This window comes from Colletotrichum chrysophilum, assembly GCF_026319265.1.
Source record: "Colletotrichum chrysophilum strain AFK26 chromosome Unknown scaffold_66, whole genome shotgun sequence".
NCBI classification, from domain to species: domain Eukaryota; kingdom Fungi; phylum Ascomycota; class Sordariomycetes; order Glomerellales; family Glomerellaceae; genus Colletotrichum; species Colletotrichum chrysophilum.
Window position 1 is genome coordinate 118,453 of NW_026517353.1, and position 12,202 is coordinate 130,654.

A 12,202-nucleotide genomic window follows, 5' to 3' on the forward strand; every position below is an offset into this window, starting at 1 on the left:
CTAAGATGTCAAACAAATGGTCCGGGCGTCGTGATTGAGTCGCGCAAAGACGCCCTGTCTTGAGTAACCTGGCGGTCTTTACGTCGGCACAGGCGAGGGGAAAGGCAGATGAAGCGTCCGTAGGGCGTAAAAAGAACTAGCTGTAGAGTGCAGGTCGGTATATTCGCTAAGTGGTAAGGTTCAACCCCCAGGCAACTGTTTCGCCAGACTCCTTGATACTGGCGGCAACAGGGAGCCGTTACGGATACACGCTCACGGGCGCATAACCGGCCTGATCACACTCAGTATCACGACTCATGACGGCCCCCAACAGGCCCCGGGGGAGCCGACTATCCCAAACCTCCAATCCCTTGGCCTAATCATGCCGATCGTATTCTAGAATCTTTCATGGGGCGACCCTCCGCACCAGATTCATCCAGCATAATATCTACCAGATGAACCAGTACATCCTCAAGCATCCCGGCTATTGTTAGTGAGAATAGACTTTACGCGTATCCGGGTGTACGTGCGTTACCGGTAAAACGGCTCGCTTTCGAAATATGGCAACAGTCGTCTGGGGTACTTGCAAATGAGAAAGCACTATTCTCCGTGCCGATTCCGAGCGGCATAGGACATGATAAACGTCACGGACTGAAAAATTGATTGGCTCGATGAAGAGTTTGAAGATGTCGATTTATTGAAGCTGTCGATCTCATACCTTACTAAGCTTTTCTAGTGAACTGTAGTCTGATAAGTATGTGAAATGTTTCCTTTCCGATGAACAACCCGCACAGCCTGCGATGAGGTCCTGACCCAACGTTCAATTACCTGCAGTTCGATCGGCCACAATCGGCGAAAGTCCGATCACTGAACGACACTGACAAGCGAGAAGCAAGCTCTCCCCAGCCCACGGAAGTCGCCCGTGCCCGCATTGCCAGCCGGCGAAATCTGATTTCCCGTCTCCCAGCCCCAAGACACCACGAGCTCAACCTAACGAGAAACTTAAAATCGGTTTTGAATCCTTGGCTTGGATGAACAGGGTTCGAGGACGCCAGAAATCGCCTTCCTTCTCGAATAATGGTAACGTCTCCCGACGGTCAACGATGCTCCACGTCCACCAATACCGACTATTTGGTCATACAAATTCCCACTCAGTTAGCTGGCCCCTGTCAATCGGCCACACCTCGCCTCGCATTTTTCCGTGGACAAGTGCAGGAGATACCATTTCGAAATATGGCCCCTGGGGTCGGACAACTAATGGCACCGAAAGCCCCGCAAAAACGCAGATTAAATCGCCCTCAAGTATCTCACTGTTCGCTTTTCCAAGCCTGCCCGACTCAGTAACGAACAGCGCTCCGCCAGCTGAGCTGACTATTAGCTCTGTAGCAACGTTCTCGTTGTATTTGGTGAGTTCCCATATTTCTTCCGGGCTTGTCTGCTTGTCAAGTAGTCTCCAAGCCTCTTCCGAAGCGGGTCGCTTCAATTCGTCATTCACCAATTCAATCTTGAACAGTTCTTTGAACCCAGCTGTAAACCCATCTCTACTGATCGCGTTTGTGCTCAAAGACTTGGTAATAAAATCCGGAAATGAGTATCCGAACTTGGCCCTCACTTCTTCATTGGCTCGATCCACGGGATGGAGTTCTTGACTGATGCATGGACCGACGTTGTCGATTTTTGTTCCCTTCATGACCAGTCTCAGGCCGTCGGCACTGAAGTTGATTGACGGTTCAGCGCCATTGCAAGCATTGACCTCCGACGCCGCTGATTCCCAAAGTCTCCGACGAGACAAGACGCTAGTTGGTTCTGCAACCCAGTTGACTGCCCAAGATGGCAGCGTCGGGGAATTAGGCTGGACAAATCCATGCAGCAGAACCTTAAGATTCTGGTGCTTTGTGATGAGCAGTCTAGTCGCTTCGGAACATAGCTCTTCGGGCGAACGGTCGTAAGATACACGGATCTCTTGAAGAACACCGTGGAATAGTTCTCGCAGGGCGAATATCTTATCCCGCGGATCCGACGCCTTCATTCGAAGCATGTTTTGCAGTGAGAGGGCCATCATCCACGGGGGCGGCTGCGACGTGTTGACGTACTGCAGGGATTGAAGAAGACTGAAATGGAGATACAATCGGTTGCTGACCTGATGATCAAAAATGTTCGGATATGCAATGGCGCGGACGGTCGAGAGTGGGCACAGCTGGCCAGTGACACAAAGGAAGGCGGAAGTAGTGTGTGTGCACTCTTGTAAAGTCCACATTCGAGACCAGTACGGTGCGCGAGAGATGTTGGATATGATTTCTTTTCTGTGACCTACATCCATGATCAATAGTCAGTCATGTCTTAATCAAGTGCGAAGATAATTTGGTGAAATTCCTTGCCTTTGGCAACTAGATTACCAACAATTGGGTGCAGCCACTTCATGAGTGGGACAAGCCACTCAGGCTCGTAGCCATTAGTCGTGAGGAAGCGAAGTAGCTGGATCATCCAAAGGCTCTTGAGATCAGGCGGTGCGCAGCTCATCCCGAGCCATAAGATGACCCGTGAGGCACGGCTATAGATCTCGGCCATCATCCCGACTTGTGTGCTTTTCTCTGCATTGGATGACTGATTGATACATATCGCATCGACCCAAAGTCCAATCTGAGCTACCGTCCCGCCGACGATGCGCTTCCGTAGAACTCTCAAGGCGGATGCACAGTTGGGCGTAAGAAGCAAAGTCTGGCAATTGTAGCTCGTAGACATGACTGTCATGCTTTCCGAAGGTGACTCATCATTCCAGGTGTAAGACAGAGTTTCATACTCAGGCGGACTGTCTAAGTTGACCTCAATCAAGTCGCACACAAGAGGTGCATCGGCATTCGTGCTGGAATGAAGTATGACCAAGCGGATGGATCGAGCGCTTGCGAGGGAACCATAGCGGTAGCTGTTGTTGGTGTTCATGGCAAACAGACTCGAGGCCTGCCTTAATTTTTCGATGCCGATGGTTGTTCTTGCGAGCGAAGGGAAGGGTTTGGATGACGGTCTTTGATTCAGCTCTAGTCGGTAGTCTACTCGTGATGTTCACGACAAAGTGTAAGATCAGGTGAGAATGGCTCAGCCGCAGCTGAATTGTAGAAACATACGAACGTGGTGTAAAGCGCAATTATTGGATAAGACGAACCATGTTTGCACTGAGTCCTTTCATTGGTTGGAAAGGGGCGACGCACCTCGCCTTCGGACTAACTACTTTCAGACTGTCCTTCGACGAGCCTGGTCATGTAGCGATCATAAGGCGGTACGCGGTGCATTCTGAGTAGGTTCAAGAAGTCCGTCTATTCTGGCACGTAGCAGCTGAATATTCGACATTGATATCGACAGGATCATCAGTACAACTACTCGTTTGATAGGCTTGTCGAGCACAAAAGCTGTTTCATGGGGTTTAGTGTGGCTGTCTATTCAATGGAAAGAATATGGTACATCTCTCATTGGCCACCCATTCACTCATGCGCCCGAGTGGGAGAAAACTGAAACACAATTTTATGTACGTAGAGGTACAATGTATGGTGGTGAAGCCGCAGACACCATCGTAGCATGCTCAGCAGCCAACGCACACCTCGTAACTTAGGGAGGCAATGAGAATCACCCCAACCCCGGATGATTTACCAATACTTATAAATCCTTATCTATTTTTGGAGTAATTACTTGTCGTTTCTACTATCTCAGAGCTACCTCAGGACTACCAGCATCCTCATTGAATGTAGATAGCTTGGAAGAGCGATGGACTGCGACCTGGAACAGCAGCATTGTCATGAGAAATGTACGAAAATTCTGTGCGTTGAATCGTCGCGTGCCTATACAAACTTAATGTATCTAAAATCCGACGATCAGTCTACCGTTCAAAAGATTTCTTTGTGCCATGCTGAAGCCACGTGAACTCGAGAGGGGGAAGAAGGGGGTAATCAGAATTTCATTCCCAAGCCGTTGTCGGAACGGACCAATGATACTCTGATATTTCCTGAAAGTTTTATGAACCCGTGCCGGTCCAATCGCAGTCTAGAAAATGAGCAAGAATGGCAAGGGGGATAGTTCTTACCCCAGTTCCGCCAGGCTTTAAGGTTTGGTAAGGTTACTTCGCACGAACTCAAGGTCCGGATTGGTCCCGCGTCATCCGACCTTCGCTCACTTGAGCTTCTTAAAAACACCCGGTCTGGAACTTTTCAGGTGTGATGGTACTAGGTGTTCATCACGTCCGTCAATATGTCGCCAAGTTCCCAATGGCTTTGGATGGCCCTCGCGATGGCAACTGCCTCTGCGGCACAAGCCTCCAGTGTCATGGACACATATGACTATATAATCATAGGTGGCGGAACCGCGGGCATGACTCTAGCTTCAAGATTATCTGCAGTTCCGGAGAGTGGGGTTGATCCAAGTTCAAACTGAAGCTGATGTTTGACAGCTAACCGTGCCCGATCATAGATACTGTGCTTGTTATTGAAGCTGGGTCCCTGTTCGTGTGCCCTGTTTATTGAAGCAAATTGTCAGAGCGTTTCTGACAGCTATGAGTACAGAGACAATTACGAAGCTGCAGTCATGATTCCTCGATTTTATCCAGGAGCATCTGGCTTCGCCCCTGGAACTAGATACGACTGGAACTTGACGACGGTGCCCCAAACATTTCTCCAAGGGCAGACTGTCAATCTGACTCAAGGGCATACCATCGGAGGCAGCAGTACTGTGAACGCGATGATCTTCGACAGAGGGATGCCGTCGAACTATGATTCTTGGGCTGCACTTGGTAACGAAGGCTGGGGTTTCGAGAACCTATTACCGTACTTCAAGAAGGTTGAACTCATGTCTTCAAATCATCAATCCTACTTCGTTTGCTAATGACGCAATGCCAGAGCGAGACCTTCACAGCAGCGACTCCAGAGCATGCCTCACTCTACGGCCTGACGCACGACCCAGCTTGCCATGGATACGAAGGGCCAGTGCAGTCAAGCTATCTCGCATGGTCGCATCCAAACAACAGTGAGTAGCTTCTTCGACCTCATGTCGCGGATAGTACAAAACTTAATGATGCAGCCAACTTCCTCGACGCGATGCATGGCCTTGGCATAACCTCGCCGATTGATCAAGGATGTGATCCTCTTGGGGCCTACCTTACGACGCACTCGGTTGACCATCGAAATCAGTCGCGATCAAGTGCCCGAACAGCTCACTTTGACGCTACATCAACCAGGGCCAATTTGAAACTGCTGACTGGACATCAAGTCACCAAGATAATTCTTGATACGACAGAGGGGAAAATGATTGCGAAGGGAGTCGAGGTAAGTTTATTCGCCAATCAACCCAGTAAGGCTAATCTTTGAAACGTCGCGCAAACAGTTTTCCTCGACCACCGATGGCTCTCTCCAGAGTGCTGTTGCTACCCAGGAGATTATTGTGTCAGCAGGTGCTCTGAACTCCCCAAAGATTCTGCAGCTGTCCGGGATTGGCCCAGCTTCTTTATTGACTAGTATCGGGATTAATGTTACGGTCGACTTGCCTGGGGTAGGCGAGAACCTCCAGGACCACCCGTTTGGGCTGACTCTCGCGTCACGTCGGTTTACTCACCTGCTGTAAGCTGTTCTCACTAACTTTAAGACAGTGAACCCCGGTATTTCTGCAAACTCTGACCTTGACAATGCAACCTTTGACGCTGAGCAACGGGACCTCTACTATGCTGAGAGAAAAGGTAAGCTGCTCGATGACCACTTGTACTGCATGTTCTCGAAAGGCGCTGACTAAACGCAAACGTTGCCAGGTCGTTGGACTGACACTATTGCGGAAGCGCTCGCTTTCATCCCGCTTTACAACTTCACTGAAGCCGATTTGTCTAACAACCTCATTTCGTCTATTGAGGCGAATTCTACACAATGTCTACATGACAGTATCGACAGTACGGTGGTTGCTGGCTATGAGAAGCAGACAGGGTTGATTGCGTCGATGCATTCGAAAGGCTCCACCGCCGCAATGGAACTGCTCTACGTTGACGGAGGTCGCTCAGTCGTCAATATCCTAATGCATCCACTCAGCAGAGGAACGGTATCAATCACGTCATCAGACCCCTTTGCACCTCCCGCCATCGACCCCAGGTACTTTTCCCATCCTTACGATGGGCAGGTGCTTGTCGAGTCATTGCGGTTTAACAGGAAACTGTTGGCGACTGCGCCCATTCAAGCTCTAGGCGCAACCGAGACGCTTCCGGGAACGGCCACCGAAAGCGATGCGGACATACTGAGCTTCATCAAAGGGGTCACCTCAACGGAGTACCACTATGTAGGAACTTGCGCAATGCTCCCGAAGGCTCTGGGTGGCGTCGTGGACGCTGAGTTGAAAGTCTATGGTGTTGATGGTTTGCGAGTCGTTGATGCGAGTATCATGCCCCTGTTGCCATCGGCGCATACCCAAGCGACGGTGTACGCAATTGCAGAGAAGGTGAGTATTTTCTAGTCCGAATCAAGAGAGTTTGCTAACACCCAGTCTAGGCTGCAGATATTATTTTGGGACATTCGGTAGAAGGTCGTGAATAATCAATCCCAGATTGTGGGACCACACTGCCTGAACCTCAAGAGTTGAGCATGCTGCCTCATCGCGCACGCGCCTTTGGTTACAGAGAGGTTTAATAGACTTAGGTTGTGTGACCTGGCTGTTGTTTAGATGCCACGGTGGCTGGGTTAGACCTGGCACAGGATCAGGAGGCTTGCCAATTATTGAACACATTCGTAATTCCAGTTTTCGCAATTGAGTCCCGAAACTTTGTTCAATCTTTGACAACGAATGTCTCTAGATCTCGGTGCGAAGATCTTATTCTGCATCACGTGTGTGCAGCCATTCACATTGCCGGATGTCGGCATTCGTAGAAATAGTTGGGGCTGGAAGCCGAAAAACCGCTCTAGCCAATGGTGTGTCGCTCGCAAAAGGGCCACGATCGATGAAGGATTCAATCCTGGTGTGAACACAACCAACCAACAACCGTCACAAACCACCAACAGACCAGTCCTTTGCATAAGCGCTGACTTATTCCCATCCAACAGCTCACAAGGCTGTTGCCGCCATGCCACTGCCGCCGCGATTCGGTGACGGCGGCGGGAAGAGTCCACGCGAAAAGAATCTGGACGCCTCTGTGAACCGATCGCTGACGCTAGTAAGTCGATATGGAAGACTAAATACACTTAGTTAACAGCCAGCCGGACAACTAACGTGCCTAAGAGATCTACCTTCACCGCCAGCGAGCTTTTGTGAGGACGAATGACCAAAGTTCCATCAAGCTGAACAGCCCTGCATGACACCCATGTCGAATACCACCAACTGAATCACGTCTGCCACCGGGGGTAAACAGGGGCTTGCATGTCCTTAGCGAACCATTTAGCGGGTACACAAACCGATTTGTAGCTGCCTAGCTGAGCTGATGTTTTGTCTCAGCAAGCTCCCGGCTGAAGACGCCGAGAGCCTCCTTAAATCCAACGATCTCCCTCTTTCTCTCAGCTCACCCGCCCGGCGCAAACACAGCTCGCCGTTGATCGATGAGGTCGGAGCAGAATCAGCGACAACAATCCCGAGGACTAGTGGTCTAAGCCTTTCAAGCGGCCAATTGGAGAGAGTCTAATCCGTCAGCAGTGCCGCGACTATGTCGTCGAACAGCACTGACAGCAGTGGGGGAGGCGGCGGAAAAGACGACGACCTCGAGCTGATCGTGGCCGTTGTCGCGTTGGTTATTTCCGTCCTCGCGTTCATCATTGCCATTTTCCAAGCGCTACAGCAGTATTATGCGTCAGCTACGGGGTATTCATCATGCACACCAAAGGTCATGGGAGATTGGGCGCAATTCACACGGCGCATCTTCAAATGGTACGAATTCCGCTTCGAGGTCGAGTTCGAGACCCCCGTCATCTTCGTCGCGCCCCCGACAAACCCGAGGGGACCGTTGGGAGAGCACAAAAACAAGGAAATCACCTACATGGTTGGAACGCCTGACAGCTACAAGAAGACGTACACTTGGGACCAAGACCAATATAACCAGATCGACAAGAGCTTGCGGGCTGGTGACACTCGACAGGCTATCCATACCGTCGACAACGAACTCGCCAACTGGTTGGGGCTCTTGATGGCAATCCAGCGCATGGAGAAGGAGTCGCGAACATGGCAGGACAACGAGTATTTCGGCCACACCCCACAATGGCAAGAACAGACGCAGTGCCATCCCAATCCGACCAGCACATTCGTCCCGTACACCCTCACCGTCGGCATGCAGAGGAAGAAGAAGTCCTGGGACAGCATGCCCGACAACATGAAGAAGCCATACGCCACCACGACCATCTCACATCTTGTCGAGATGGCAGCTATGCTGGGAATCTACTGGAAAGAGTTCAACAGAAACGAGGATCGCTACCGCGCTCAAGGAAACGGCTTTATGATCACTGGTTACGACGTGGATGACTTGGGGGTCGTCTTTACCTTCCAGAAGACGGGGCCGACTTGGTTCCATGAGAACCGCGTTGTCCCTCACAACAGCGTCAAGGAGCTCTGCTTTGGTTACTGCCCAACGATATTCCGCCAACAAAATAGCAGCAACCACAAGTACACAGACGAACCGAAGGACATTGGTACTTTGCAACTAGGAAGCATGTCAGCCATTGCAGAGACTCTTGTTGTGCTCGGCTGCAATACCAACACCGTCAAGTACTTCCGAAAGCCGACGTCTGATACCCGGCACACCCATCTTTTTCCTAGTAAGCCATATCCAAGACCCCGTCGACGCTATTACCAGAAGCTAACATATTTCCAGTTGCATTTGAGCTTCTCGGCATGACCGGCGTCGCCCTCCAAATCCCCGGCACTGCCTTTCGAATGCTCCCCAACCCAACGATTTGGCATTGGGATAGAAAGTCATTCTCACTGCGCACGTTTCTAGGCGACTTTGTCCACGGCATGAAGGAAGCGTCTTCCAGCGACGAAATGTTCAGTGAAGAAGTCGGATCATCCGTCGCCACCATTCACAAGGAAGCTGCCAAGATTGAAGACAAATTTCAGGAGCTAGAGGCACGCGACGGGCCGGAGGCAATCCTGAGGCGCACTCAAAATGTCGAAGAAAGGATATTCTCCAACGACCTTGTCATGTCTCTCCACTCCGCCATCGCCAAATGCGACGAGTTCCTCAAGAACCAGGAACGCATTACGTTGGTTCAAAACGTTGTACGCGTCCACTTCCAGGAGGTGCTGCGTATCTTGAACGATAGGGATGGAGAATACAAAACCGTTGTCGTAACTCCAGCTAGCGGTGGCAGGAGTGCCAAGGATGTGGTTCAAGAGCTTGTCGTGCCTGGAGCCTCACCCATGCCAAAGACACAAGAGGAGACCGCAGAGAGTCGGAAGGAGATTTCTCTACTCCAGAAGCTAGACTCAGCCTCTTCGAGCGAGAGGCATTCGGTCTTGGTCGAGATTTATCTGCTTTCAGTCCGAAGGAGAGTCATTGAAGTAGTTTGCCGTCATTTGAAGCACGAGCAGGCTCGAAGGGAACGAGGTGCAAGGTCAATCGCCTCAGAAGCTTCCTTGGAGCCCGGGCTCTCAAAAGACCAAGGGCAACAGATCAGCGATATCTGGTGCATGTTGGTGTTCCGCATGGTGTGCTGGCTACTTTTGCATGATTTCCACGGGAAGGATATCCAAGTTGAGAAGAGCGATGTGTTCGGTAGCCGTATGCCGGTCTACATCACTTAGACTCTATATCGACTGGCAATAAGGGGGATTTCAATAACGATGGCATGTAATGATAGTTGACGAATTTCATGATAATCAAACCAATCGGGAAGATCAAACACACTATGTCGAAAATTCAGCGGGTTATGATACCCTATGATGTGTGAATATTTACTCAAATTTCATTTTGGTCTCTATAGTCTCGTACACCTATTCCTCCTCGCACCTGATATCATGTCTCATCATTTACTCATTGCTTTCCATTGGCGCCATTCTCACGGCCACCCAGTTGAGAGCGAACGCTCGGCAAGATGTAGCGACCATAGTCAATGGCATCGTTGAGGTTGTCGTAGCCACGAATGGAGATCAACTCAGCACCGAGGTCGACATAGTCGAGGATAGAGTCGACCACAGTCTTGTGTGAGCCGACAAGTGCCGTCGAAGCGCCACGTGCGTTGGTAGCCGTGACCGTAGGGTACCACAGAGCACGATCTTGAACCTCCCCACGCTTGGCAATATCAAGCAGACGCTGTGAACCAACATTTTGGGGCTGACCAGCACTGGCGTCTTGGCCGTTCTTGCCCTGTCCCGCAGCAATATTGCCCTTCAGAGCATCCAGCGTGCGGTGAGCCTTGTCCCAGGCGAGATCGTCCGTCTCAGCAACGATAGGACGGAAGGTGACCCAGATACGGGGACGGTCCTTGCGGCCAGCCTTCTCCGCTTCCCCGTAGATGCGATCGATCTGCTCCTTTGTCTCCTTGAGAGGCTCGCCCCAAAGACCAAAGATGTCTGCCAAGGACCCGCCAATGCGGTACGCCTCATCTGAAGAGCCACCGACGGAGACTGGGATAGTGCCGTTGGTAGGACGGACCTTGTTGGTGAAGTTCTTGAATGTGTAGTACTTGCTCTCCCAGTCAAAGGGCTTATCAGACTCCCACGCGCGACGGAGAATCTTGATGTAGTCCTCGAGACGGCCGTAGCGCTCGTCCTTAGAGAGGAAGTCGCCCTCCTTGGCTTGCTCCGCATCACTGCCTCCAGCGATGAAGTGCACTACGACGCGACCCTTGCTGAGTTGGTCGAGAGTTGCTAGAGCCTTGGCGGCGACAGTGGGGTAGAGGGTGTTTGGTCTTAGGGCGATGATAACGCTGACATTTTTTGTGACGGCAGCAATAGTCGCGCCAATAGTGAAGGGGTCGAATGAGTCAGAGCCGTAGGGAACGAGGGTGTAGTTGAAGCCGTAGTCGTCCAGTGACCTGGCATAGCGGACCAGGAACTCGGGATCAACGCCCGCGCCAGGGATCGGGTTGATCTCTGTCGAGGCGTTGGGAAAAGTTACGCTGATAAACTCGGTAGGCATTTTGTGTGCGAAGTGTTGTGTCAGACTACTGCATGAGATTCTTCAAAACACTAGTGTTGAAGATGATGTGCACCGTGGTCTATATACATCCGTCGTTGGATATGACGACAACTGCACAGGAATCACGCCTTACACCCATTGCCGATTTCGGCAAGGCGGTTCTCCAGTGGGATGTCACCTCAACTCCATGTCGGTCCAGACTGAGTGATTATCTATGCAGCATGATGATGATCGTTTTTCTGGTCTACTTTGTTGACGAGAGCTTTTGGTTAAAGTTGTCGCTGGCGTTGTCGGGCTTGTTGCGACCGGTGACCAAAGCTTCGGCGATGCATGTGGAGCCCGCTCGGTGAAGGCCCGGATCTCGCCGGAAGCCCGCCGGAACATATACCACACACCGACGACTTCTGAAACTACCAACAGCAGCACATCAAGTTCGGCTCTACCCCGCTTCATTGTCGCACGCAATCCGCAGGGTCTGTTTCCACCCACCCACACCTCGCATGTCTAATCGACCGGCGCTTAGCCAACAATCTGAGCCCGTTGAATGATCAGGAGGCGCAGGAAAGTCCGACCCGGCGTTAATCTTGCCACTGACTTACAAATCAACTTGTCTGAGATTGTTCTGGAACTCATGATTGGCCTCTGCTGAGGCCGATACAAGTTGCCAGCCAAACCCCGCAAAGCACGTCAACGCTTAACTTTACAAAGCAGAGTGGCCCTGCCGTGTGATCTTTCTTCCCACAAGATCAGCTGCACGTTGTGAACGTGAAGGGCTTAGATTCCATGAAATTGGTTTTATTGATTCGAGTTACTTCCGGGTATCTTGGCTGGCGGTTAACAAAGCCCCGTTAGTCGTTGAGCAGATCGATCTCATATGCATGGTTGGCAAAATGGGGTCTATATGATGCAGACAAATAATCCGGAACATACTCAATATAGCTTACCTAGTAAGGTAGAGACCCGTTGACAATCCCATTGCTTCAGAGAAGGCAACTGCGTCATCGAGTGAAATGACCCGGCAGTGGAGAATGATATGGATCTTTCACGCCTGGCCTTGAGAGACTGAGACACTATGATCAGTGCGTAACGTCTTTAAATACTGTCAAAAGCTGCAATTTGATGACTCGAAAGGAAGAGAGTCAACCGAAA

At 51.0% G+C, this 12,202-nt stretch overlaps 4 protein-coding genes across 4 annotated transcripts; 3 read left to right on the forward strand and 1 right to left on the reverse strand.

Annotated features, from left to right (window-relative positions):
- Positions 1-5,264: 5,264 nt before the first annotated feature.
- Positions 5,265-5,745, forward strand: COL26b_007910 (uncharacterized protein; the record flags this gene model as incomplete). Its single annotated transcript, XM_053180689.1, has 3 exons — positions 5,265-5,285; positions 5,344-5,557; positions 5,606-5,745. The coding sequence occupies 3 exons, from the start codon at positions 5,265-5,267 to the stop codon at positions 5,743-5,745; spliced, it is 375 nt and encodes a 124-aa protein (XP_053035368.1).
- Positions 5,746-5,970: 225 nt separating this feature from the next.
- Positions 5,971-6,530, forward strand: COL26b_007911 (uncharacterized protein; the record flags this gene model as incomplete). Its single annotated transcript, XM_053180690.1, has 2 exons — positions 5,971-6,435; positions 6,486-6,530. The coding sequence occupies 2 exons, from the start codon at positions 5,971-5,973 to the stop codon at positions 6,528-6,530; spliced, it is 510 nt and encodes a 169-aa protein (XP_053035369.1).
- Positions 6,531-7,627: 1,097 nt separating this feature from the next.
- On the forward strand, positions 7,628-9,717 carry COL26b_007912 (uncharacterized protein; the record flags this gene model as incomplete). The annotated part of the gene is made up of 2 exons (XM_053180691.1): positions 7,628-8,729; positions 8,786-9,717. The coding sequence occupies 2 exons, from the start codon at positions 7,628-7,630 to the stop codon at positions 9,715-9,717; spliced, it is 2,034 nt and encodes a 677-aa protein (XP_053035370.1).
- A 229-nt stretch (positions 9,718-9,946) lies between these two features.
- COL26b_007913 (uncharacterized protein) lies at positions 9,947-11,053 on the reverse strand (the record flags this gene model as incomplete). Its single annotated transcript, XM_053180692.1, has 1 exon — positions 9,947-11,053. One exon carries the CDS (start codon positions 11,051-11,053, stop codon positions 9,947-9,949), a length of 1,107 nt encoding a protein of 368 aa, XP_053035371.1.
- Positions 11,054-12,202: the final 1,149 nt, after the last annotated feature.